Here is a 24,882-nt window from a genome sequence, read left to right as displayed (position 1 = left end):
TGAGTAGAATTATAATATACAAAGTAATGTAGAAAGCAATCAATATAACTAAACTGAAGAAAATGATTATCTAAGAGATGTCTTTTTTGTGGGATAGAAAGCAGAATGATCGTTTTAGGAATAAAGAATTCTGAGTTGATGGAAAATGCATGTCTAATGAAATTATTCACCAGTGCAGTGCCTCATTTACAGTCAAGAAAAAAATAAGAAATGATGTAAAAGCTTAATGATAAATCAATCCACTGTTTTCATGAAATATGATGTTTAAAAATATTTATTTAGAGATTTGGAGAATTTAGCTATAATTTTACTTATAATAATTCTAAAGATACTTAATTTCACAAGGTTTACCAGGAGGTAAGTTGAAAATATGCTCCAGAGTAAAGCCAGATAGTTTCAAATGTTTGCCCTTATTGCAGTCCTGCCCTTAAATGTACAGGGTGGGGCAAACATAGGTTTAGAGTTGTGAGTACATGAAACAGAGTATATTCTTTTTTTTTTTTAAAATATATTTTATTGATTTTCTACAGAGAGGAAGGGAGAGAGACAGAGAGTTAGAAACATCGATGAGGGAGAAACATCGATCAGCTGCCTCTTGCACATCTCCCACTGGGGATGTGCCCGCAACCCAGGCACATGCCCCTGACCGGAATCGAACCTGGGACCCTTCAGTCCACAGGCTGACGCTCTATCCACTGAGCCAAACTGGTCTTGGCCAGAGTTTATTCTTAAATTATTACTTATTAATCATTGTATTATTTTCCATAAGAACAACTGTAAACCTACTTTTGCCTCACCCTGTACATATACCATTGTTTGAAATAATTCTTGGAGAAAAGTATTTTTCCTTTTCAAAGACACATTATCCTTTTGTTTTACTTTGTTTAAAAGTAGGGGGAAAAGCAATATAAATTTTTATCAGACAACATAGATCACAACAAATTCTTTCCCTGCTGGCCTACCTAGCAGTGCTCTCTACTCTAAACCAAGACAAAAGTGTTTAGAAACCAAAGCATGCAGATCTTTGTTACTCTGGCCAATGCCTTGGAAATAGCTAAGATAGACGATATTGGACTAGTGCCCAGCATCAGTCGGAACTCTAATGGGCTGTAAGAGCAGAGGACAGAAATTGTGGGAGAAGTGATTTAAACCATGACACAGCAGGCGGTCTAATCAAATGAAGTCACCATTAGCTTTTATCTTACCTTCACAGTAGTATAATTGCTGCTTTCTTGGATATGGATTAAAATGCCATTCTCGCTTCTTGTCCTGAACTTTACTTCCAGACTGTTCACACCAAAAGGCTCCATCGTGGCCCCCCGTATGCTCTGTCTTAACAGATATTCCCGCTTCTCATTCTGACTCATGTGGTAGTCCAAGCGCCCTTTGCCTTCCAATGACAAGGCAGTGTCAGGAGTAATAGCTGCAAGCCAACAAAGAAAGGGACAAATAAATGCACCCATTATTTCCTAAAGAGTGTCAATAAGTGACAAAACATTATAAAAAGGGACAATAAAAATATTGTGTTTAGAATTAATGTCTCCCAATTCTCCTATTGAAAAAAGAATTGCCACATGTGAATTATTGTAGGAGTTGATTTCAAATGCTTAAATCCATTTCAGAACCATGAAATGTAAAACATTTTATGACACACATTAATCATTTGGGAAATATTCAATAAATACTTGACACTTGATATAAATTATGAATATCTGAAGAGATTGCCACCTGTTAAAATTTGGGGGAAACACAGTGAATCATTATTTATTTATAATGGTTTACTGTGTTTCCAAAATTCATAAATGAATATATATTTTCATAGTTAAAGTGATTTGCAATCTTTAAAGTCTCTAGCAATTAGAAACTTGAAGAAAAAATAATCACATATTTATATTTGTAACTGACTTTATGATTAGTAATAATCATACAGAATTTAATTTATCATTATTTATAATTATGACTTATCATAATTTGATAATGTTTTCACACTACTAAAGTGTGGCAGTTTGTTATAGCACCATAACTAAAGAAAAAGCATCAAATTAGCATAAAAGGGCTTCAACATTCAATGGTACATGTCAAAAAGGTAAATTTTATAGTATGTAAATTACATTTTTTTCAAAGCAAGATATTTCTAAAGCCAATGACACATTTCATATTCAGATATAATTTGGCTCCTACTTATTAAATACTCATTACTTTAAAAAATATGTGTCAAAGTCCTTTTGCTATGTTGTGATTTTAACCTAAATAATTAAACACAATTATACCTCTTCTACTAACATATTTTTTATTATAGTGTCCTTAATTTAATCATGAATTTCTATTTATTCTCATATTATAATAGAACCAAATGACTCTTTTAAAAAGTAGTCAGTTAAATGCAGTGATTTCAGTACTAACCTCTTATTAGAAAATGAAGCAATTTTTATAAAAGAGAGCTCATTAGGGTTGGATAGTTAGTGGATGTACAGCTTGAAATTAGAAAAAGCCACGGTCTAATGATGGCTTGAACATCATTAATACCTTATTAACATTAGGGTTTAGAAACAAATCACTAATAAAAGGATTTAAAACCAATTTTAATAATTGAAAGTTAAAATTCAAGTATCATTTTAATTGTAATAGATTATAATGCATTGTATGATGTTTTGAGTCCTGTGTTCGGTGATTTATCATTTACATTTTTCTACCAAATATAAAATATTCACCAGAGAAATATTGCCAAAAGGCAGATAATATGAAGCCCCTGGCCTTGTAGATTGCCTAGCTTTCCTAAAGGTAAACCAAACATAAGTGATATAATTTTAAAATGGAGCCCTAGCAGGTTTTGCTCAGTGGATAGAGCGTCGACCTGCAGACTGATGGGTCCCAGGTTCGATTCTGGTCAGGGCATATGCCCAGGTTGTGGGCTCAGTTCCCAGTGTGGGGCTTACTGGAGGCAGCCCATTAATGATTCTCTCTCATCATTGATGTTTCTATCTCTCTCTCCCTCTCCCTTCCTCTCTGAAATCAATGAAAAAAAATATATATATATATTAAAAAGGAAACGAATGATGTATTTAGTAAATAATTTTAAATGGCTGTCACTCTTCCTCAAGTTAAAAATATAAAATGTCACTATATTCACCGATGATTGCCCATTTAATATTTTCAATATTTAGAATGAAAACATAATTTAATCCCTTATTTAGGAGCATATATCTATATTGTCATAGTTACTATAATTTCCAGTGAAAGGTGAGACGCTTGCATACATTTTTCACAGTATTTGCCAGTCAGCCCCTCTTTGCAGTGACACTGCTGCCATGACCAGTAATCCGTGCACGTGCCGCCGTGCTGGCAGGGGCTGCGAGTACACGCGCCTTCCAGTCTGGGGCATCTGAAAGCAAGTCACAACAAAGACTCAGAAAACACAAGACCAGGTGGGAGAAATGTGTTAAAATTAAACACAAATGTTTATTAACCTGCTCTGTTTCGTGCATTCAATTCTTTGAAGCTCAAGTGACAACATTTATAGCATCTAATCAAACTGACAAATGACCTGCCTCATTCATAAAGGCGAAGATTAAACAGAGTAACACCTTACACAGTAAAGAAAAAGAGGTGATAATTTTTTTGTTTAAATTAATTTTAAATAGAGCAAGTCATCTTGGCCCAATAACCACTGTAGTTAATGTGATCTCTGGGCTACATATTTATTTGAAGGCACATCTCCTCCACCAGACAACTCATGCAACTAATGTTTATCAAATGTCTTCTGTATAGCAAGCACTATGCCAAGCATGGAGATAACGTGATGAAAAAACCCCATGTGTTCATGGAATATTTGTTTTTCCTCTGGGGGAAATGGGCAAAAAACAAATTTAGACAAATGTTCAAAGATGGAAGTTCTATGGAAATGGTGAGACAGAGAATGGGTATTGGGGGTTTTAGGGGTTGCTGGGTCTCTAGATCAGGCAGTGAAGGAAGGACCCATCACTGTTATAAAGACCTAAACAAAGTAAATCTGGTAGAAGATGGTTCTGGGCAGAGGAAACAGTCAGTGAGAAAGCCCTGTCATGTGTGAGGAACACCAAGGGACCCAACATGGTTAGAGCACAGAGACAAGAAGAAGTGTAAGAGTGTAAGTCGATGTAGTGAGGAGTTAAGGGGGAGGCCTGACCATGAAGGACTGGTACGTCAGGGTAGGAACTATGTTGTTTTTAAAATATCATTCTGGTTGCTGGTAGATTAGATGTGACATGTGTCAGAAAGAGAGGGGCCAAAGGTAAGTCAAAGTTTTGGCTGAGCCGGTGGGTAGATTGAGCTATTACTACCTGAGAGAGGAAATCTATGGAAGGAGGAGGTTGGGAGGAGTCAGGAAGGAGGGCCCAAAGTTCAGTTTTAAACTTAAGTTTGTGATATTTGTTAGAAAATCACACATGGAAAGTTGAGTAGGGTGTTGGATATGAAGTTCAGAGGACAGGCCAAGTTGATGAGAACTATTTAAGGGTCACTGGCTTTAGAGATAGTAGTTAAATCCAAGGACTATATAAAAAGTAACTTCAAGAATGAAAATAGATACAAACTAGAGGAGATTAAGGAGAAAGGAAGAATTACAGTAGGAAACCAGGAGTATGCCATGTGCACAAACTGATCAATTACTTTTAGGGAGAGAGAGTGATGGACTGTTCCTAATATTGCTGACATTCAAATATGGTGAGAATTGACCACTGATTTTAGCAAAAGAAGTGAATAATCACTTTGATAAAGATAGAACAATTTTTCAAAGACAGAGAATTAAGGTGGTAGAAAAAAGGAGAATGGGATTAATAAAGGTGTTTGTTTTTTTTAAATAAAATGGGTGAAATAACAGCATGAAGTGAGATGAGAAAAAAAACAGTTGAGTGCTGGAGCACTGTTTTTAGAAGGTTTGTGGGATGCAGGCTATTGCTTGGTCTTTGTGGGAGTAGGAAGAGTTCATTCATAACAGGTTACAAGGTATGCTATAGGACACATGGGCAGACGTGGAGGAATGAGCTTTGGGGAGTTTTCATTCAACTGTAAAATTTTCTGAACTTTGGAAGCAAATTCGTTAGCTGAGAAAAAGAGGCAGGGGATGTTTGAGGTCTGTGGAAAGAGGAGGCATGATCTAGTCATGAAGAGAGTGTGAAAATTATTAAGCTAGGGGAATACAATAAACTGCCAGGCAATATTATGTCCACACTAGAGGTTAGTAAACGTGAATTTAAACAGACTACAAACTCCTCAGGAGCTCCAGGCCAGGTGCCCACCTCATGATTTAACTCACTAGCTGGTTGACTTGGGGCAAGATTTTACAAGTCTAAGTAGCTCAGTTACTTCATCTGTGAAATGAAAGTATATCTACCTCACAAAATGATTGTCAAGGTTAAAAGAACTGATAGTGTAAAATGCTAAGAATACTGCTGGTGCATATAAGATATCAATAAATGTTGATCTTTGTAGACACCAGATAAATCTGAAATTTAAAAAATAAAAGTGAATTCTCAAATTTGGGAGCTTTGACATAATTAGTCTTTAAGTCTCTTTATTCAAACATATTAAAAGAGAATGACATCCATCATATCAAAATAAGATATGTTTAGAAATAAAACTCAACTTATTAAATGTAAAATAAAATAATATTTCCAGTGAAGCTCCAGTCTTAAATTTTAGAAACTTTCATAACAGAGTGATGAAAATTAGACAAAAATTCTCATTGAAAGAGAATTCAATTTCAATTGACAAATTTTTTGAAGAGTCATAAAATATATAATTCACATGAAGCACGATTTGAGGGAAAGTCACTATTAGACTATTCCTTATAAAAATACATATATCAAGGCAACAAATTACGTACATATACTACCACTCTAACCTTTGATCATGCAGATACAGAAGAATGCATACTTTTAGGGCTTTGGACACAGCAATTTCATAATTTGATGGTCAATTATCATACACTTTTTGCATTTTCTTTAAAAGGGTAAGAAATAAAATTGCCATACTGGTCTAGGATGCCTTGAGCAGCCAGAGCTTGGCTGGGTTCCAAAGGCCTTCCATTCACTGCAAACTCCATGATGCACCCGATGAAATCATGGCTTTCCACGTGTCCTCTCCTCTGAAGAACTGGGTCTAGCGATCTGATACCTCCAACTGTGACTCGATTTGGCTGAACGTCAAGAGTCCTTCATAAGAAAGAAAAGTATGTTAGTATCGACATGATAGATTTTAGCAGGTTTCATTTAAAAAAAGTGTGAAGATAACTTTTCCTGGCAGGTGTTATAGGATGGTAAATTTGAGTGGAAGACATTACCGATGTGTAGGTAATGTCCACCAGACAGATACCTACAGGGTTATTTAAGGTCTGAATAATAATAAAACTTATAGAAATGGTATTTGCAGATAGTCAAGTGGGATGTATATAACTATGTTGAATTAGCAAGGAGCACACTATCAGAAAGAGTATAAAATGCATTAGGAGTAGGGACAACTCTAATGTTAATGTCAGATTACGCTTTCCCTTCACTACAGAGATGATAAGGAATGTCAATAAATTGATTACCGCAATGGATTATGTGACACTGTTTATTTTTCTGTTTGTTACTATTTCTACTAAAGTTACTTATGTTTTAGATAGGGTCATGATGTGTTCCACTTTGAAGTGCTATTGATAAATATCTGTCAGTACTTGTCACATACAACGTTCAGAGACTGTGAGAGATTGTGTCTAAAAGGGGTGGAGCCCTTATCCTAGCCTTGCAGGACCCAAGTCACATGCAACTATTTCACCAGGATCCTTAGAGTCTAGGCTATGTGCATCTTTCCTTTCTGCAGCTGTATTCTCATCCTGGCCACTTCATTTCACACCTTCTTTTTAAAAACAAATTTTGTACACTACTTATTAACTTTTTATTTTGCAGCACAACAATCTCTTTGGAGAGGATGAAATACCTTAAATTTTGATGTAATACTTTGCATAATAAAATTACTTTCAATTGTGTAATTTCCTTTTTAATGTCAAGTAATGGTAAAGATCAAACTAACAGTTGTACGTACCAATCATCTGAGATGGCCACGTTACTGACAGTGCAGTATCCTGGTTCTTGGTTCTCAGAACAAGAGTCCACAGTTAAGGAAGCTGCCTGTACAGCAAGAGAAGGAAGCGTTCAGCCGGGTGCTACTGCCCCCAGTGTCCTTTCCAGCCAACACTGCCCGGGGCCGGTTTCGATGTGGACATGATTTTAAAATTGTGATAACATATTGTTTCAGCATAATAAATACAATACAATAGTAAGTTATAGACACATATTTCTTTGATATGCCTAAAACTAAATTGTGAAGGAATTAATATAAGGGGTGGGAAGGTGCTTTAAAAAACCTTCTCCAGGCTCCTTTTTTATAGATGAAAGAATCAAAATGCCATAAACATCTCTTAGATATTGTACAGTGGGTCTGAGACAGCTTCCTGGAGTTACAATAGTGATAAGCCTGTTTATTCTACTAGCCAACTAGTCTAGCAAATGAGAAACACACACATTATATTTCTGACTTTTTAAAGTCTTCTTCCAATAATATTTCATGCATATGTACAAAAAGATTTTGAAAGTACAATGTACATACTATTATAGCAACCTAAGAATATTGTAATACATGCATTAAAGTTAAATTTTTGAGATAATGTAAAGAAATAAATTAGATGCTTTTTTCAATTATAAGAATCATTATTTATAAAGAGTATGAGGTTGAAAATCTGCATATAACTGTTGACTTCCTAAAACTTAAGTTGTCCCTCTTTAACTGTTAATTCAGGACCCCCTGTGGATACCAAGATAGGTGTATGCTCCCTAGAAAAAGTGGCAAAGACCAATGAGTGCTGTCAGCCCTCTACCTCCTGATCCTGGATCAAACAGTACAGGTATTTACTGCAAGAAATCCACATATAAGTGGATGCACACAATTCAAACCCATGTTGTTCAAGGTTCAACTGTCTATGCAAATATTAATTTATAAGAATGGTTATCATTTGAGTTTAATTTTAACAGCAGAGCAAGTGTAAGAAGCAACACATGGAGGTCCAGCAAGTTGACCAACATTGCTCTTACATGCAAAAGTATCTATCTGGTTTTCAGTCTTCCCGAATCAAGTCACTTTCATTATGTATAGAAATTATTCATTTCCTTAATATCCCATTTTTATTAATATTACATATGATTTTGAGGAATTGTCCATAAAATGTGTACTTAGATGAGAGACTTGTAAAGGCATATCTTAAATACCTTACATTTCAGAAACAATGAATGGGGTCAATGTATAGTTTATTGTGCATCAAATATCACTAAAGTATTTTAAATTATTTCTATCAGTTAATTGTTGTAACTTATTATAAGCTCCATACAATGAACTCTCACAAGCCATGTAAGTTTTTTTCTTGCCACTTTTTCAAGGAAATCATAATAAATACTAACATTATAGGAAACATTTACACTTCCAATTCTATGTCAAGACTTTTTTTTAATGTCCCATTTAGCTAACTCTTTCAATAATTAATAATTTTCCAATGTTCTATAAAATTGAGTGATATTAATCTCAAAGGCAGTATTAGGTTTTCATGATACAATTTATGTTGCTTATGTAGACTATTTCATTTATTTCTAAAAAACAAAAACAAACAAGAAAAACAAAAAACACAACAAAACATTAACACATCTCTCTCTGCATATACAATGCAAAGTATCCAACAATTCCAGAGATCCCTAAAGCAATAATAAATTCAGGGGTATCACTGGATATTTATGAATGCCTCAACTAAAAAAAAACAACTTAGATAATTAATGGTATCATATTTTAGTCAGAGTTAATATTTAATATATTTTTTTTTATTTTCTAAAAGTTTGGTGATACAACTCTAAGAGAAAATACCTGAGGGAAAGTTTTATTTGAATAGTAGCTCATGCGATTTAATCTTCATAGTTAATGCACCTTCTTTATTACTGAATTTTTCTACCAGTACTGCTATAAATTGAGAAGTTTCTGTCCTGTCAATGAAATGATTCAAGCTGAGAAGTTAATGATTTTGCCAGTTTCCAACAGAGTCCTTCTAAACTGTAGAAAACAGATACAAAATCCAGCAGGGGCCTTATTTTGGATGTTTTCTGAAATAGGGAGACATTTTTCCGCTGACCGGAGTCACAATGACGAGTGTCTTTTCTCCACATTTAGTATTATTCAAACCCTGATGACTATGGCTACATATTACAAACAGACTGAAAGAATCCTTTTGCTCTCCCTTCCCTTTGGGCATACCTCATAGTACCTTTTTCCTTTTTTTTTTCTCTCTCTCTTGCTCCCAAGCCCTTGTGTGATACAATCAAAGTTCATGAAGTTTAAAGGGACCTTGGAGGTCAAGAGGCAAAATCATCCATTCCACATAAGAGTCCATTTGACAACACCTTAGCTACAGAGTTATCGTACCTATGTCCTGAGAATTGGGATGAGGGTGCTACCTACTATCCCCTATTAGAGTGACTGTTCATATCAGGAAATCACCAGCGCCTTACCATTCCTGCTCTCCTGGCAATCACAGTGTGAAAATGTCCGTCTGACACCTTCTTCATGGTGGTGAGTTTATATGTACCGCTGCCTAAATTGTAAGAGAATCTTAGTCTCTCTTCAGCAATTTCGAGGGCCAAAAATTCAGCCCGGTCCCCCGTCTGGTTGTCATAGTTGTAAAGCAATAGAGCATGACTTTTAATCGTTGCAAATTTGACATAAATATAGTTGTTATTGGGGTCCAAGCTGGGAAATTCCATGTAAGATAACTCCTCAAATCCATAACTATTCAACTCGCAGTGTTTTCCAAAGACACCTGTAGACAGAAAAAAAATTGAAAAATCGACACATCAAATTCCAGTGAATTTTATTAAAAAGCTTTGATTAAAATACAAAAATTAGTCATACTTACAACATTTTTTCTTATTCTCCAAAGAATACTATCTAAACTAAATTGAAATAGAATGAATCCATGATCTTTAAAACATATAATAGATGATAAAGTGGTTTAAATGCTTTTCTTTGGCCAATTAGGGAACATTTAAGTATGCACATTTCTAAGAATTAGGATTAGTGGGATGAAGTATGTCTGAAAAGATTCTTTCCTGGAAAGCTTTCAAAATTAGTTGGTCAATCTTTTGAAAGTTTCATATGCTGCAATTTTCAAACAAGTTACTTTCTTCATAATATATAATTCTTTCTTTCTCCTATCTCATAAATTCTTAAAAACAATTTTAATTCAATTGAGCATGGTAAATTTTGTTTTGACTAAAAAAAAAATCAGTCCCTGTACCTGTGGTATTTTTAAGGGTCACAAATTACAGAAGAGAACCACTGCTTTTAGGAAAATAACTGTCTTAGTTTTTATTTCTTTCTTGTTTCATACCCACTCTGGGCATGATTTATACCAGGCTCCTTGGAAATAGTTTTCTGTTTTTTCCAAAATCAAGCATTCCCATTTGTTTGTGCTGGTTCTTTTTCAAACTTGAAAAATGAGTTTTATTGATGTTACAAAGCTATGCCAAAATTCTTTTCCCACAAATATTAGTAGACTGTAGCAAATGATTGGAAAATTAACCCATGCCAATACACCATGACTCTTATTAACTTGCAGAGGTTTCATTCCTTCATTTTGGCTGCACATCTCTTATAAATGTGTTACATTGAGAGTCAGGGAATTGTTCAACCAGAAGGAACCAATGCCATCATTTTACAGAATATTTAAAAATTGCCCAAGGCCACAGAACCATGGGAGTCAGAGCCAACACTGAAGGCCAGATCTCCTGATTGTCTAGTTGTTTAGCTGTACCTCATTTTTTATCCAAATGTTCTTTAAATCAAAACAGCCTAGTAGCTGCTATAAAAGCAAGTGTCTACTATCTTTTCTTTTTCTGTAATCACATTCATTGTAAATGAGTAGAAATAGAAACAATTTATTTTTATTGTTAACTGAAGTTTAAAAAAAGGAAAGAAATATTTGAGTTGCGTATTATAAATCACATATTATATATGGTATACATTTATTTATATTATAATTATATCATTCTATCATATAGTATTTATATTTTATGTTGTATCTATAATTTATACTCACATACAATAAGATTTTACAATTTATTTATATTAAACATTTATTATATTACATATACCTTAAAATGCAGAAGGAGTAGCCAAAGTTAAAGAAAGAGTAAAGATAAAGCATACAAATTAAATAGATTATTGCAGAAATCTTCACTATGTATTTATTTCCTCAGGGCTCTTCTGATTAAATTTTAATAAATCTATGAAAATGTGCTTAAATTGTATATTCACATTTGTAGAAAGTATACAGATCCCAGAAACATGTTCTACATTTTAACTGAAATCAATACTGTATATTCAAATATAAAAATATTTCTTCATGGAATATATTTTTTTCTTTTTAAGGAGTTTTGATATAGTTTCTAGAAAAAAGTAAATTTCTATTTTGAAAATATAAACGCTGAAAAGTTGAGGATTTAAAAATTGCCTTCGATCTGAAATGCCACAAAATAAACACATAAAAGTCAAGAGTATTAAAATTACTCTAATATGGGATTTTTTGTGTGTGTGTATGAAGTTATACATATACAATTATACAGGCTCTCTTTATAAAAGTCTTAAGCATTTTTTAAAAATATATTTCTTTATTTACTTCAGAGAGGAAGGGAGAGGGAGAGAGAGATAGAAACATCAATGATAAGGGAGAATCACTGATTGCCTGCCTCCTGCATGCTCCACACTGGGGATCGAGCTTGCAACCTGGGCATATGCCCTTGGCCAGAACCGAGCCTGGGACCCTTCAGTCCGCGGGCCGATGCTCTATCTACTGAGCCAAACTGGCTAGGGCAAATCTTAAGCATTTTATGTTTTTTTTTCCTAAAATCTAAATCTAAAATAATCTAAATTTAAAAAAAAATGAAATCCAAACAAATCTTTCACTGTTGAGAAGGTAAACAGTGCAGATTTTTTTCCAACTTCGAAATTATGGTCAAGATATTGTTTTATAGGATGCATGTGCAATGATCTCCAGCTATTTGTTTGAGGCATTCCATCTGCCATTTTTATTTGTATGTTTCACCCACATTCAATTTGAAAAGGGAAATACTTTTCCTTTCAATTCTCTCGGTCTGTAATCATGTATTACTGCTTCAAGGTTTTGTTGTTTTGTTTTGTAAGTGCTTCTGTTGTTGTCTGGCGATATTTAAGTTTAAATAATTTTTTGTTTTGTTTGCCACTGTTAGGAACAGGGAGAGAAATTTGTACTGCCAGCCACATATGATCCGTCTCTATTTTAACTTAGCGGTTGTACTAGTCCCCTTTCCCTGGGTGAGGGCCCCAAAATCCTTCCACCCAATAGGCAGTGACTGTTGTATCAGCTACACTGCAGCAACAGTTTATTCCCATTTAGTATCAATTACCTTAAATCCTCATATTTGTGATTGGAATGCAAAGGATTCTCTAAAAATGTAAACAACCTTTGTTCAGTCATTTGAAATCATTTTTCGACTTTCCTCTCCAATCCCCTTATCTTTTATTCCAAAACTTAAGTTAAACCATGAAACCTGAATGCGGTTATGAGCAGAAGCAACACCCTCTAAGGATAATAAAACATCACTGAAAGAAATAAGTTGTAGATCTGAAGTTGTGGTTATTTTGACCTTGATCTACCATTCCGTGTACCATGAACATTGTTTGTGAGAATCTCACATACATTTTAAAAAGGAGGGATACTGTGAATGTCATGCCGGATTGAAAATAAAATTTTCTAGTCTCCATATCATTTTGGAGTAATTTTGTTTTGATTTTGTTTTTTGACCTTAGACAAAACCCTCAATGTCTGGGACTCAGAACCGTTGCTAAAATGCATGGCTCACAATAAGGTATTTTTATATCTTGTTTTTCTTTGTCATTCTATTGATGTGCTGTATAAAAACTAGATGGAGTCGTGGACTTATTTGAAAACCAATTAGCAGTATATTTCACTGGCTACTAGAAACCTCGGTTTATTTTTAAGTTCTATTCTGTACTATACATTAGAATTCACTTTTTAGGTCCACAGTAATATGTTCAAGGAAAACCAGAAAATATCCTTCTCCTCTTTTGCTTATGGAGGGTCTCTAACTACTGCAGGACATCTGGAGATGAATACTATAGTGTGAGTTAAGTCAGCCTTTAAACTGATGGAATGGCCCAGCTGGTGTGGCTCAGTGGTTGAGCGTCGACCCATAAACCAAGAGGTCACTGGTTTGATTCCTGGTCAGGACACATGCCCGGGTTGCAGACTTGATCCCCAGTAGGGGGCGTGCAGGAAGCAGCTGATCAATGTTTCTTTCTCATCGGTGTTTCTATCTCTCTATCCCTTTCCCTTCCCATCTCTCTAAAAATCAATAATTTTTTTTTTAAATGGATGTAATGATCACAAACCAAGCTCAAATGAAAGCTTCCTCCAAAGCTTTTCTCATAGTCCTTGGCTGTCTCAGTGCCTGGCAACATTTGAGTGACACCTGGAAGGAATCTTTTCATTCATGTCACTGTGGTGAATATACAGGTACGTGTACAAAAAAAACTGTAACAACTTTCTTCCTCAAAAGAACACATTAGCCTGAATTTTTATTAGTTATGTTGATACTATCTACAAAATGCCTATAAATCCTTCTCATACAACTGTTTGAATTAATGTAAATATCAAAAGCAAAACAAAACAAAAATCATTTTGAAGGATTATTTTTAAAGATTTGAAATAGAGAATGATGTCAAATAGTGCCTGAAAGATTTTTTACATGATAGGTTCTAGGCTGAAAAGAAGACAGCTATAAGTATTGAGGGGAAATGTCCTGAGAACACAACATCAAATTCAATTATCTTCAGTTGATTATTTTTCTAGTAATGATCAAAGCAATATATTCAATGGGATTTCCATAATTAACTTTTAAGAATATTAAACCTTTGAGATTTTATTTTGCCAAAATCTCCTGTGTAAAACATTTCATATCGTCTTAATCACTCAGGGCCACAATAAAACAAAATTGCTAAACTGTGAGCCAAAATAGATTGACATTTTATATGGCCAGCAGAGCTATACTCACCAAATGGACAGTGGCAATAGTAGGACTCCACACCACTTTGGCAGGAACCACCATTAAAGCAGGGGTTGCATTCACAGTAGTTGACTGAAGATTCACACATTTTCCCTGAAAAACATCAAGCTCATTTAAAAAATCTTACGCATAAATATATTAACACCACCACTGCATAACCATATATAGAAATCTCTCCTGAGAGATTATATCTTAAAGAAAAGAAATATGAGACCATTCTACTTGACTTGGGGAAATTGAAATATTATCTGAGAGTTCAAAATCTTATTTAATCATCCTATTGTAAAGATATGCATTATAATATTTAGGAAATAATTACACATACATCTTGAAATAAATAGTGTTTTTTAGGTATTTAGGAAATCATAAATGGTGAAGAAATTTAGATGTTTCCCCTAATTTTTTTTTTCCAATGTTGCTACATTTTTCGCATTTTATAACTGAAGAGGTGAAACTTTTACAGGATAAGTTTCACTGTGGAGATGTCCTTGGCTCAGATTTGTTCAAAGTAATCAATCCCATTTAGCTTCTTTATTGAGCTACCATCTGTTCACTCTCAAGAAATATCCCTTAACTTTATGCACGCCTACCTGATGTACAGCAGAATGAGACCTAAGAAAACACACCAAATACAATTTCAAATACTTATCAATATTTATTCTGGACCATGGATTATGAATACTTTGACTTTTTTCAAAACCAATAATATCTAACCGGCACATTTTTCAGTCTACAGAGACTATTCTCATTTATCATCTTGTCAAGCTGAATCCACTAATTTTGACTGAGTGCCTATTATGAACCAGACATGCCAGAGGATGCAGGTATTGCAGTCAAGAAAACAGACAAGGGTCTTAACACAGTGTTTCTATTTTAATGGGGGAGATGATGCACTCAACAGCAAACATTGACATTCACAGGTGAAGGAGAAGAGTTCTTTGGAGGCTAATATCCACCAAAGAAATGATAAAACTACAGCCCAGACCAGTGTAGGTCAGCTCTCAGATCCAGGCTTCACAAGTTATAATTGAATAGTTGATCACTTTATCGGCAAAATTTAGGGTACAAGCCCTGTCCCACTTGTTTTTGTTGTGGTATTCTTTTCCTATGTAAACTTAAATGTGTTTTAATACCACCAACTTACACTCTGATCAATTACATGTTATTAATAGATGTATTTCATGTATAATAGAAGAGTTTCTAGTTTTCTGGTTCTAAGAAACAATGTGATGTTATCAATTTCTTAATTTCCATTCATTGACAGGAAGGTTTCACTATTTATCTAATTAAATAGAGTTTGTTTCTGTAAAGCATGACTGCACTAATGCTTTTATTAACTGTCTCATGGAGACATGTAAGTTTTATGTGCACAATTACACTTAATGTTGAGCACCGATAATCCACTTCATCATAATAACTGCTTAAAACACAGTCAAAGTTTCTGTTTAATTTACTTATGTTTTTGTGGCTTGGGTATGTAGCCACAATCGGCCTGGTTTGAAATGACAAGTGTGAGTCAGACCTCATGACACTGCTAACAGAAATGTTCCCCTACTTCATGGGGTCATAAACACAACATTTTTGCTTTTATAAATAACATTGGGAACCTCCTTACAAGGCAAAACACTCACAATTTCAGGATACCTTCCTATTCTAAGGGGAAGTAATGAGCATAAACAAGTTGCCAACATAGAAGCACAGAAATTATGCTTTAAGTATTGTAGTAACATGTTACAGGCAGGACATTGTTACCCAAGCCTGTCCAAACATCACACCAGAGACATGCTGTGTCACAGAGAACTCTCTCCTATGGTGTTTTCCAGCTGGATGTGAGACAGATTATTCTAAATAAGGGGATTCTTTTTCTTAATGAAGCATCAGTATTGCCCCATAGAGAATAAATAAGACTTACTGGCTAGCCTTTTGATTATTTATTTGCCATGAGGAAAGTCACAACTTCTACCACTTTTCCCCACTATAAGAGCATCTGTAACTGTCCCATGTGTTGCTGGACTCAGTAAGGTTTCATGTCCTTTTTTTGAAAATCCTTTTAGAGTTGCATTACAAGTAGCATGTATTGAATACGTAGATTAATATATTTTATAGATGTGGTCAGTACCACCTTTATTTTGTGAAAACATGCGTGGCTTACAAAATTACAGACTTCCCTTTGTGAAGACTGGAAATGTGGGGACAAAGGGGAACCAAAAGAGTGGTTTGAGAATGAAGTTAAAATAAATTCTCAACAGAATCTGACTTTATTTTTGCAGATATAACAATATAAATAGACATTATAAGAGAAAAAAGTTCAACTTTTAACTTAAAAGTGTTTTATTTTCTTATTTTTCCTTGGTAGATAATTATAAAAAATGTGAGAAATGACTTTGGGAGGAGTCCAATAAATGAATTAATAGTTAAGTTTGGGGAAAAATAGTCTTATTTGTAGAGTGTCAGAGTATGTAAATTATTTACCATTCAAAAATTTCATTTGAGTACTCCATTTAATCTGCAAACTGTTTTACAAATTGCTATACAATTAGTAAATTTGAAAGTGATTGCCATACTAGAAATGGAGATTTGAAAATACAATTTGAAAACTCCACTTAAATTATTCAAAATAGCCTTTTTTTTTTAAATGTGAGGGAAAGATGTTATAATTTTACTTCAAATCAAAAGAAATCTCATAAATGCCTACGTCTCAGGTTTGGAAGATTCATGCATGCTTACTCACCCAACTAAAGTCAGCAGTACAATCCGTATTATTTTGCATCTACTTCAGTTCTAGTGTTAATGGCATGGTGATTATCAGGGAATGCAGCAGTTTGAATTACACTAACACATTTCTGGCAAAAATAACTTGATGTGTTGAAGCACCATGAAACACAATCTTGGATCATTAACTTAATTACTGCTGCAAGCCAGTTAACAATATTTGTCAGTGCCTTGAGGCTTGGAAGAGACTGACGAGCTTGCACAAAGAAAGACATCCATGTCTTTGGAACTCAAGGAGCTTTTCCTATTCACATTCATTAACTGTCATATGTTAACTGTTAGCTGCTTAGAAGAATAAACTGATCTCACTGCTTGGATGTCCATCAGTTAACTGTGTTGATATACATTATTTCTCACAGGTAGAAGGAATAGTGCTTCTGGAAGTGTAAGCTCTAAGCACCTGAGAATGGGAATTGTGGACGATGGAAATGAATGCATAACAACAGGCTAGGGAGGGCATGCACGGAATTTCCAAGGTTACAGTGAGCTTACTGAAGAAATTTAGCAAATGTGTTCATGTCAGAGGTAGGTGTGATGAACTGCTAAACTCAAATTGAATCTATGGTGGTCACCTATGGTCTTTACAACAGGATGCATATTGGAGTTTCACTTGTGCTGATAGTACATTTGAATGTTAGATTATGTAGAGCTGAGCTACATTTATTCTCACCTGTTGAATTCGGCCAACCTATGAGGGTAGGATGATTCTTGATATCCTATAGCTCATGTATGCTTTAATATCATATACACATATATGAAATACATGTATATATTAGATCACCACAAGAATTTTTGCATTTCATATTTACAGAGAAGGGAGATTATGTGCAACTATCAAAGCCTATTTATGTCTAAATTAATTTTGTTAAAAATATAATTCCATAATACATATATGCTATTTATTCTGAATATTTATGCTTATAAGCTTTTAATTATTTTAGCAGAAAGTAGCTGTTTTTTGCACACTATGTAAATGTTTCCTCTTAGTGTAAAATGCACTAGGAAGACAATTAATCTAAATATTCTGATCAAGCAGCAGTATGTCTTTTATATCAAAACAATGCAAAAACATCATGTATAATAAGGGCTGCTACTGAGAAAAGCAAAGAGGAAAAAAACTGTTTGCCTTTATATACATATTTTTATTTTTATTGATTTCAGAGAGGAAGGGAGAGAGAAATGGAAGCATCAATGATGAGAAAGAATCATTGATTGGCTGCCTCCTGCATGCCCTATACTGGGGATTGGGCCTGCAACCCAGCATGTGCTCTGACCAGGAATCGAACTGTGAATGAACTCCTGGTTCATAGGTCCATGCTCAACTGCTGAGCCACACCGGCTGGGCTGCCTTTGTATTTTAAAGCACATACAAAGACAATCTCAGTGAGGCTGCAGGCGATCGTGTATAATGACATACGTAATCTCCATGAGAAGCTTACACATACATGCTTATTTTCTGCAGAAATAAGAAGCATTTAAGCTACTAGAAACCTGTTTTTAACACTGTAATAGGGTAATGTATCACTTAAGGTAAACTGTCTAATTCCCCTCTGGGAAATAAAATCAAAATAAGAATCGAGGCTTTTACCTTCTCTTGTTCATATGAACCACTTACTCCTCAGTATCTCAGAAAATTTCACTCATATCACAGTGGTTTCCTGGTCTCGTGGTCACTGACAACTTAATATACGACTGCTGTGATTTTAAGAGAGTGACTCTTAGTTATCACCCCCATTGTCATGAATGCAAACGTTTGCCAAGTTTCATAATAAAATGACTGTGCACAAGCAGTATCTCACTTTATAGATCTGGAAAAATATCCTATTTAGACTGTCAAATAACATAAGAGTGATGAATGGACAATCTCCTCCTCCCTGAAATGTCAGGGCTGGCTTACACCACAGCTAAAATGCCTCCAGATGTGTGAAAGCGAGCGGGAAAGGTTAAAGGGGCTATGAACTAATTCTGTTTACCTGCTGAGTTTTATAACACCATCCCTCCCTGTGAAGCAACCTAGAGAGAAGCAATGGGAAAGGGCTAGCTCCACGACCAATCACGAAGTCAGCCCCATTTATGCTGAAATCCGCATATGGTGCCCTGGCTCACGCCCATGGGACTTTCCCTGATCCCTGTCACCTATCAAATGCATTCACACTTTCTCCATGTTCAGGCTATGTGTAAACTCACTCTAAATCTAAGTGTGAAGGAGTCTGTTACACTAAAATGGGAAGTAACAATCTTTATTGTTAAATTCCCAGTAGAAGAAGCAACTTTTGTGAGATGGGGTGAGGGGGGAGATTAGAGGGGTGAGGGTAAAGGAGGAGTGGAGGAGTGTAGTTTTTTTTTTTTTTTCTTTAGAAATCCTGAACTCATAACATGTATATAGCCCTATTATTCATGGTCCTAAGACTACAACTCTGGTAAGACTCACACTTACCTTGTGCCACTGAGGTTTCTTGTCTTCTTAGTGATTCTGTGGCTCACCTCTCTTACCACCACTATTACACTAACACCTCTACGAATACTATTTATTGTCATTGCTACTTACTGAGTGGATCCGGGGCTAGGTGTTTTACAAACATTATTTTAGCTTATTACAACAACCCTAAGAGATAAGTAAGCATGATTATTCCCATTTTACAGATGGGGAAATTGAAGGTCAGCTGAAAGTCTGGAAAGACTTAGCTTCTCTCTACTTCAGTCTTCTCGTCCATAAAAAAATAATTATCCCTACTGCATAGGTTTCTTATCAGAAGTAAATAAAATAAGTACAGATCAAAGGCTTAGAACAGTATCTGGCCAATGGGAAATGCTGAAAGCATTTTCAATGCTTATACCCATTGTTAGGTAAAAAAATCACTTAAAAATGAAAAACATTCATTACTTTCTATCATATCTTACCTGATATGGCTAACGTCTTAGTGCAAAGAGCCAAACATTACATACCTGTGTATCCAGTTTTGCAGAGACAGTGGAAGCTTCCTGGGAAGTTCTGGCAGACGGCACCGTTCTTACAAGGACTGGGCAGGCACTCATTGATATCCCGCTCACAGGCCCTCCCTGTGAAGCCGTCTGGGCAGCTGCATGAAAATCCTCCCACCAAATTGTGGCAGGTCCCGCCATTGTGGCAAGGAGAGGGAAGACACTCATCTATGTCGACTTCACACCAGCTCCCAGCATAACCCGGCAGGCACTGGCACAGGAACGGCTGCAACGGCTCGTTGGCCACGATGATCACTGGAAGGCTCTCGTGGCTCTTGACCGCGGGGCTCACCGCCAGTCTTCGGAGGCAGCTCCCTCCGTTCTGGCACGGCCCGTGGGCACACGAGTCGTGATCCACAGATTCCACCTTCACCCCGCTCTGCCGGAGAAGGATCTCTTTGATGCTTTCGAAGAAGGTGGCCACACCGCTGGGATTCACGTACTGATTATGGCCCCGCTTCACGGCTGCGAAGAGAAATGTCCTGTTGTTCTCTTCATAGGCCCCATAGAGCTGCACTGCGGTGCCCAGGCCCGTGAGCTGAGAACCGGCGATGCGCAGGAAGTGAAGGTAGTGGTTGGTCAAGAAGTCCTTCACGGTTGGGACACTGAGCCGCAGGAGGATGCTGCTGTCTATCGTAGCGTTGGAAAAGCCAGCGAAGAAAACACGGATGTTGCTGGTGACTGTGCTGTGAACCCCGTCGCTGCTGAGGACGGTCAGATCGAACGTGCCATCGGTGGACCGTGGCTGGGAATGCAGATCACAAGTGCCCCTGGGAACACTGAAGAGGCTCGTCACCCCTGAGGTCAGGGAGCAGTGGAAGGTGTCCAGCACGTCCGGATCCTGTGGCTTCACGGAGCCCAACAGCCCACCAGGAAACACGTTGCCATAATAATTAACAAATATCTCCACCGTCCGAGACTGGGAAGGATTGTCATTTTGGTCTAGCACCGTGATGTGCACAGTCCCTGTGGAAGACATCTGAGGCACACCAGAATCCCGAGTGACCACTGACAGATAGAAGTCTGCAATCTGCTCTCGGTCGATCTCTCTGGTGGTGCTCAGCACTCCAGCGGTGTTCAGACTGAAATAGTTGGTGGCAGGACCCGTGCTCAGCAAGTAATAGGTAAAGGGGCCTTGATTGGGAGGGAGGTCAGGATCGGTGGACTGAAGGGTCATCACCAGAGTGCCTGGGCGTTTGTTTTCCATAACTTCTCCTTCGCTGATGGTCAGCATTGGCCCGTTGTCGTTTATGTCTTCCAGGGTGACTAACAGAGAGGCACTTCCTGTAGCGGAGGGTGTCCCCGAATCAACAGCCAACACGGTCAGATTATAGATGGGGAGGGTTTCTCGATCCAATTCTGCAGTTACAGTGATCTGTCCTGTCTGCGGGTTGATGGAAAAGGCACCATTTTCATTCCCTGACCCGATAAAGTAAGAAAACCTGCTCCAGCTGGGGACCGAGTCTGAGTCAAAAGCACTGACAAAGGTCACATGAGTTCCTGTCGGGACCCCTTCGCTGATCTGAACACTATAGATGTTTAGACTGAAAATGGGTGGGTCATTGGCATCGAGCACAGTGATATTTACAGTGACCTCATCTATGTCTGCACCCCTAATGCTGCCAAAATTCTTGGCCAATACCTTCAAAGATACCCTTTCTTCTTTTTCTCTGTCAAGAGGACCAGAAACATAAATCTGTCCAGTCTTCTTATTGATCTGGAAACCCTTCTTCCTACTGTTTCCAAAAATCAAATAATGTACCTCCCCATCCACGCCCAAATCCCGGTCACTGGCAAACACCTCTCCAACAATCGTACCTCTAGGAGCTGCTTCTGAGATTTCAAAATAGTAGAGTTTGGAAACAAAACGAGGCACATATTCATTTGTCCCTTTCAATTGTACATTAACTGTGGCAAAACTGCACCTTTCTTCATCGGGGACATTGAAAGCTTTCACAGTAAGGTGGTAGCTCTGCTTGGTTTCAAAATCCAAGAAGCCTTGAGTGGTGAGGATGCCTGTGTTGGGGTCAATGACAAAGAGGTCGCTGTCAGATGACTGTACAGTGTATGCAATCACAGCGTTGGTGCCAGAGTCCGCATCGGTTGCATTTAGGTGGATAACGGTGGTCCCGCTTGGGGCATTTTCCAAAACAGTGGGGAAATATTCCTCAGGGAGGAACACTGGAGAATTGTCATTCACATCGAGCACATTGACAGTCACACTGCAGTATCCCGTCCTTGCAACCCACCCACCATCAGTAGCACTAATAGTCATTTCATGTTTCTGGCATAGCTCGTAATCAAGAGCTTTGGCGAGTGTCAATACACCGGTGGAAGAATTGATGGCAAAAATGCCCTCTTCATTTCCAGAAGAAATGCTGTACCTAATCAGGCCATTCATCGCTGCGTCTCTGTCTCTTGCAGAAACCGTTCTGACAACAGCCCCGACACTGTGGCTTTCCGGGATGGTGGCGCTCATGTGGCTTTGAGAGAATTCCGGAGTGTGGTAGTTTTCCTCAGTGACAATGATTTGAACCGTGGCTTGGGATGAAAGTGGAGGGTTTCCTTTATCCTTTGCAGTGACAGTGATCAAAAAGTTTTGATTCAAGTCAGAGATGAGGGAAGATGCTACTGAAATCCACCCTGTATTGTTGTCCAACTTAAATTTCCCCAAGTGATTTTCACTGGAAACGAAATACTCCACTTCAGAATTCAATCCGAAATCTTTATCGTCTACTGCAGTAACTTTGATTAACTTTGTACCAACTTTCACGTTTTTGGTGACCGGAGTAAAATATTTACTTTTAAGAAATTGGGGTGCATTGTCATTACTGTCCACTATGTTGATGGTAACGGTTGTCTCACTGAGTAGGGAAGGATTGCCTCGATCTGAAGATGTCACTATAAAACTGTGTCTGTTGATGTTCACGTTACTGAAGCCACTGATGTTTTGGTATTTTAAGATCTGTTTATTGAAAATCTCTCCTGTGGTGGCATTAATCCTGAAGTACTCTGACTGAGATTTTATAAAATAAACCACTTGTCCATTTGAACCCTCGTCAGGATCGGTTGCAGACACCTGAGTCACTTTGGAGCCGATTTCAGCAAGTTCGGGGCAATCTAAATAATAGGAGGGCCTGCTGAATCTCGGAGCATTGTCATTGACATCTGTCACAAATATCGTGACGTCTGTACTTACAGTCCACCCGGAATCATGTGCAGAAACGCGGATTCTGTAACGGTCTGTATCTTCTCTATTTAAAGGTCTACTGATGACAATATCCCCTGTGCTGGGATTAATGGTAAATGGAAGGCTTGTGTCCATGATAGAATATCTACTGATTGCATTGACACCAGTGTCTTCATCAGAAGTCGTGACACGTGTAACCGTGTACCCTAAGGGGGAGTTTTCAGAAACATGGGCACTAAAGATCTGAGAAAACCTCGGGGCATTATCATTTTCATCTAAAATGTGAATGATGACTTTTACTGAGCTGCTCTGAGAAGGGGAGCCTTTGTCTGAGGACTTTATGGTGAGCACATACTGAGATACCTTTTCCCTGTCTAGAGGCCGAATGCTTCTAATTTCGCCAGTGGCATGATCGATGCTGAAACTGTGTTCTTTGTTGCCATTAACAATATCATAATCTAACTGTCCATTGGGTCCACTGTCCTTGTCCGTTGCTGAGACAGTAAGTATTTTTCGAGGAGAAAGATTTTCCAATATCTCAGATACAAATGGATCTTCCTTAAAAATCGGGGCATTGTCGTTGACATCTAATACAGCTATGTCGAGTTTCTCATAAGAGGAGAACGGAGGGAACCCTCCATCTCTGGCCTCTATCCACACAACATATTTTTGCATCTTTTCAAAATCCAGCGGCCGACTAATGGACACCTGCCCGGTTAACTGATCAATCTGGAATGTGCTGCCAAGATTCCCACTTGCGATATAATAGGACAAAGGTTCCCCTCTCAGGGAGGATCCCGTAACAGTGGTGACCTGAGTGCCAACTGGCTGGTTCTCAGGAAACATGAAAGTTTGTTCTTTGGCTCTGACTTTGGGGAAATCGGCCTTGTTCACGAACCTAACAGTCACTGTTGTAGAATCTGTCTTTGGAAACGAGCCACCGTCTTTCACATGGACAGAGAATGTCACTTCTGAAGCTCCATTCAATGGCCCGGCTGCCATGATAGCTCCCCGCAGCGGGTCAATGTGAAATTTCTCAGAGTTTCTACCCGACAGAGAGTAATTCAGTTCAGAATTGGGTCCAATATCAGCATCTGTGACTGTGACCGCAAAGACGAAGGCACCTATGAATGAGGGAGCGTGCAGTTAGAATCCCAGGGAACCCAAACAGAACATTCGGTAGTAGGTTAATGCATATAAAATACTATATTTCTATCTGATGTAATTTTATTTCTCACAATTACTAGGGGAGGATGATACCTCCTCTATTGTCCCAGAAGTTGCAAAATCAAATCTACTTAACAATAGTCTTCAGGGACTGACCTGCCATTTCCTAAGGCCTATGTGGCCTAAAGGATTTAATATTCTGCAGTATGCCTTTGAGAGGAGCATAGAGAAGAGCAATGGCTAATCATTCCGAATTATAGTTCGTGGGAGATAAATCTGCACATCATACAACTTCCAGCCCACATGATTGTAACATGCACTGTGCTAACAGTTGTGCTGCTACCCCATGTAAAAGATAATTGCTCTTTTATGTCTTAAAACATTCCTCAATTACCATATATGTAATGATATCCACAAAAATAATATGCTTAAAAAAATCACTGTTGATTCCTTATACCTACTGTTTCACAGTAAAATTCTTTTACCTGTGAGCTATTATGCCATGGAGACAAAACATAAGCATAAATATACATATAAATCTGTAAGTCAACTCAAACAATTATAAAGGAGTAAGAAATAAGAACTGATAAAGAATGG

At 37.2% G+C, this 24,882-nt stretch overlaps 1 protein-coding gene across 3 annotated transcripts in view; it reads right to left on the bottom strand.

Annotated features, from left to right (window-relative positions):
- Positions 1-24,882, bottom strand: part of FAT4 (FAT atypical cadherin 4) — a 198,994-nt gene that overhangs the window by 57,438 nt on the left and 116,674 nt on the right. For all 3 annotated transcript variants that reach the window (XM_070415161.1, XM_070415159.1, XM_070415160.1), the window contains exons 9-15: positions 19,893-24,242; positions 14,163-14,267; positions 9,564-9,871; positions 7,063-7,148; positions 6,012-6,191; positions 3,258-3,382; positions 1,206-1,423 (exon numbers count right to left, since the gene is read on the bottom strand). In XM_070415161.1, the coding sequence (XP_070271262.1) occupies positions 1,206-1,423; positions 3,258-3,382; positions 6,012-6,191; positions 7,063-7,148; positions 9,564-9,871; positions 14,163-14,267; positions 19,893-24,242 (5,372 nt within the window). The remainder of the gene's footprint in view (positions 1-1,205; positions 1,424-3,257; positions 3,383-6,011; positions 6,192-7,062; positions 7,149-9,563; positions 9,872-14,162; positions 14,268-19,892; positions 24,243-24,882) is intronic.

This window comes from Myotis yumanensis, unplaced genomic scaffold, assembly GCF_028538775.1.
Source record: "Myotis yumanensis isolate MYYU_CA2020_CCGP unplaced genomic scaffold, mMyoYum1.0.hap1 SCAF_5, whole genome shotgun sequence".
Taxonomy (NCBI): Eukaryota; Metazoa; Chordata; class Mammalia; order Chiroptera; family Vespertilionidae; genus Myotis; species Myotis yumanensis.
The sequence above is the reverse complement of the archived record's forward strand: the minus strand, read 5'-3'. Positions and strand labels throughout refer to the sequence as shown.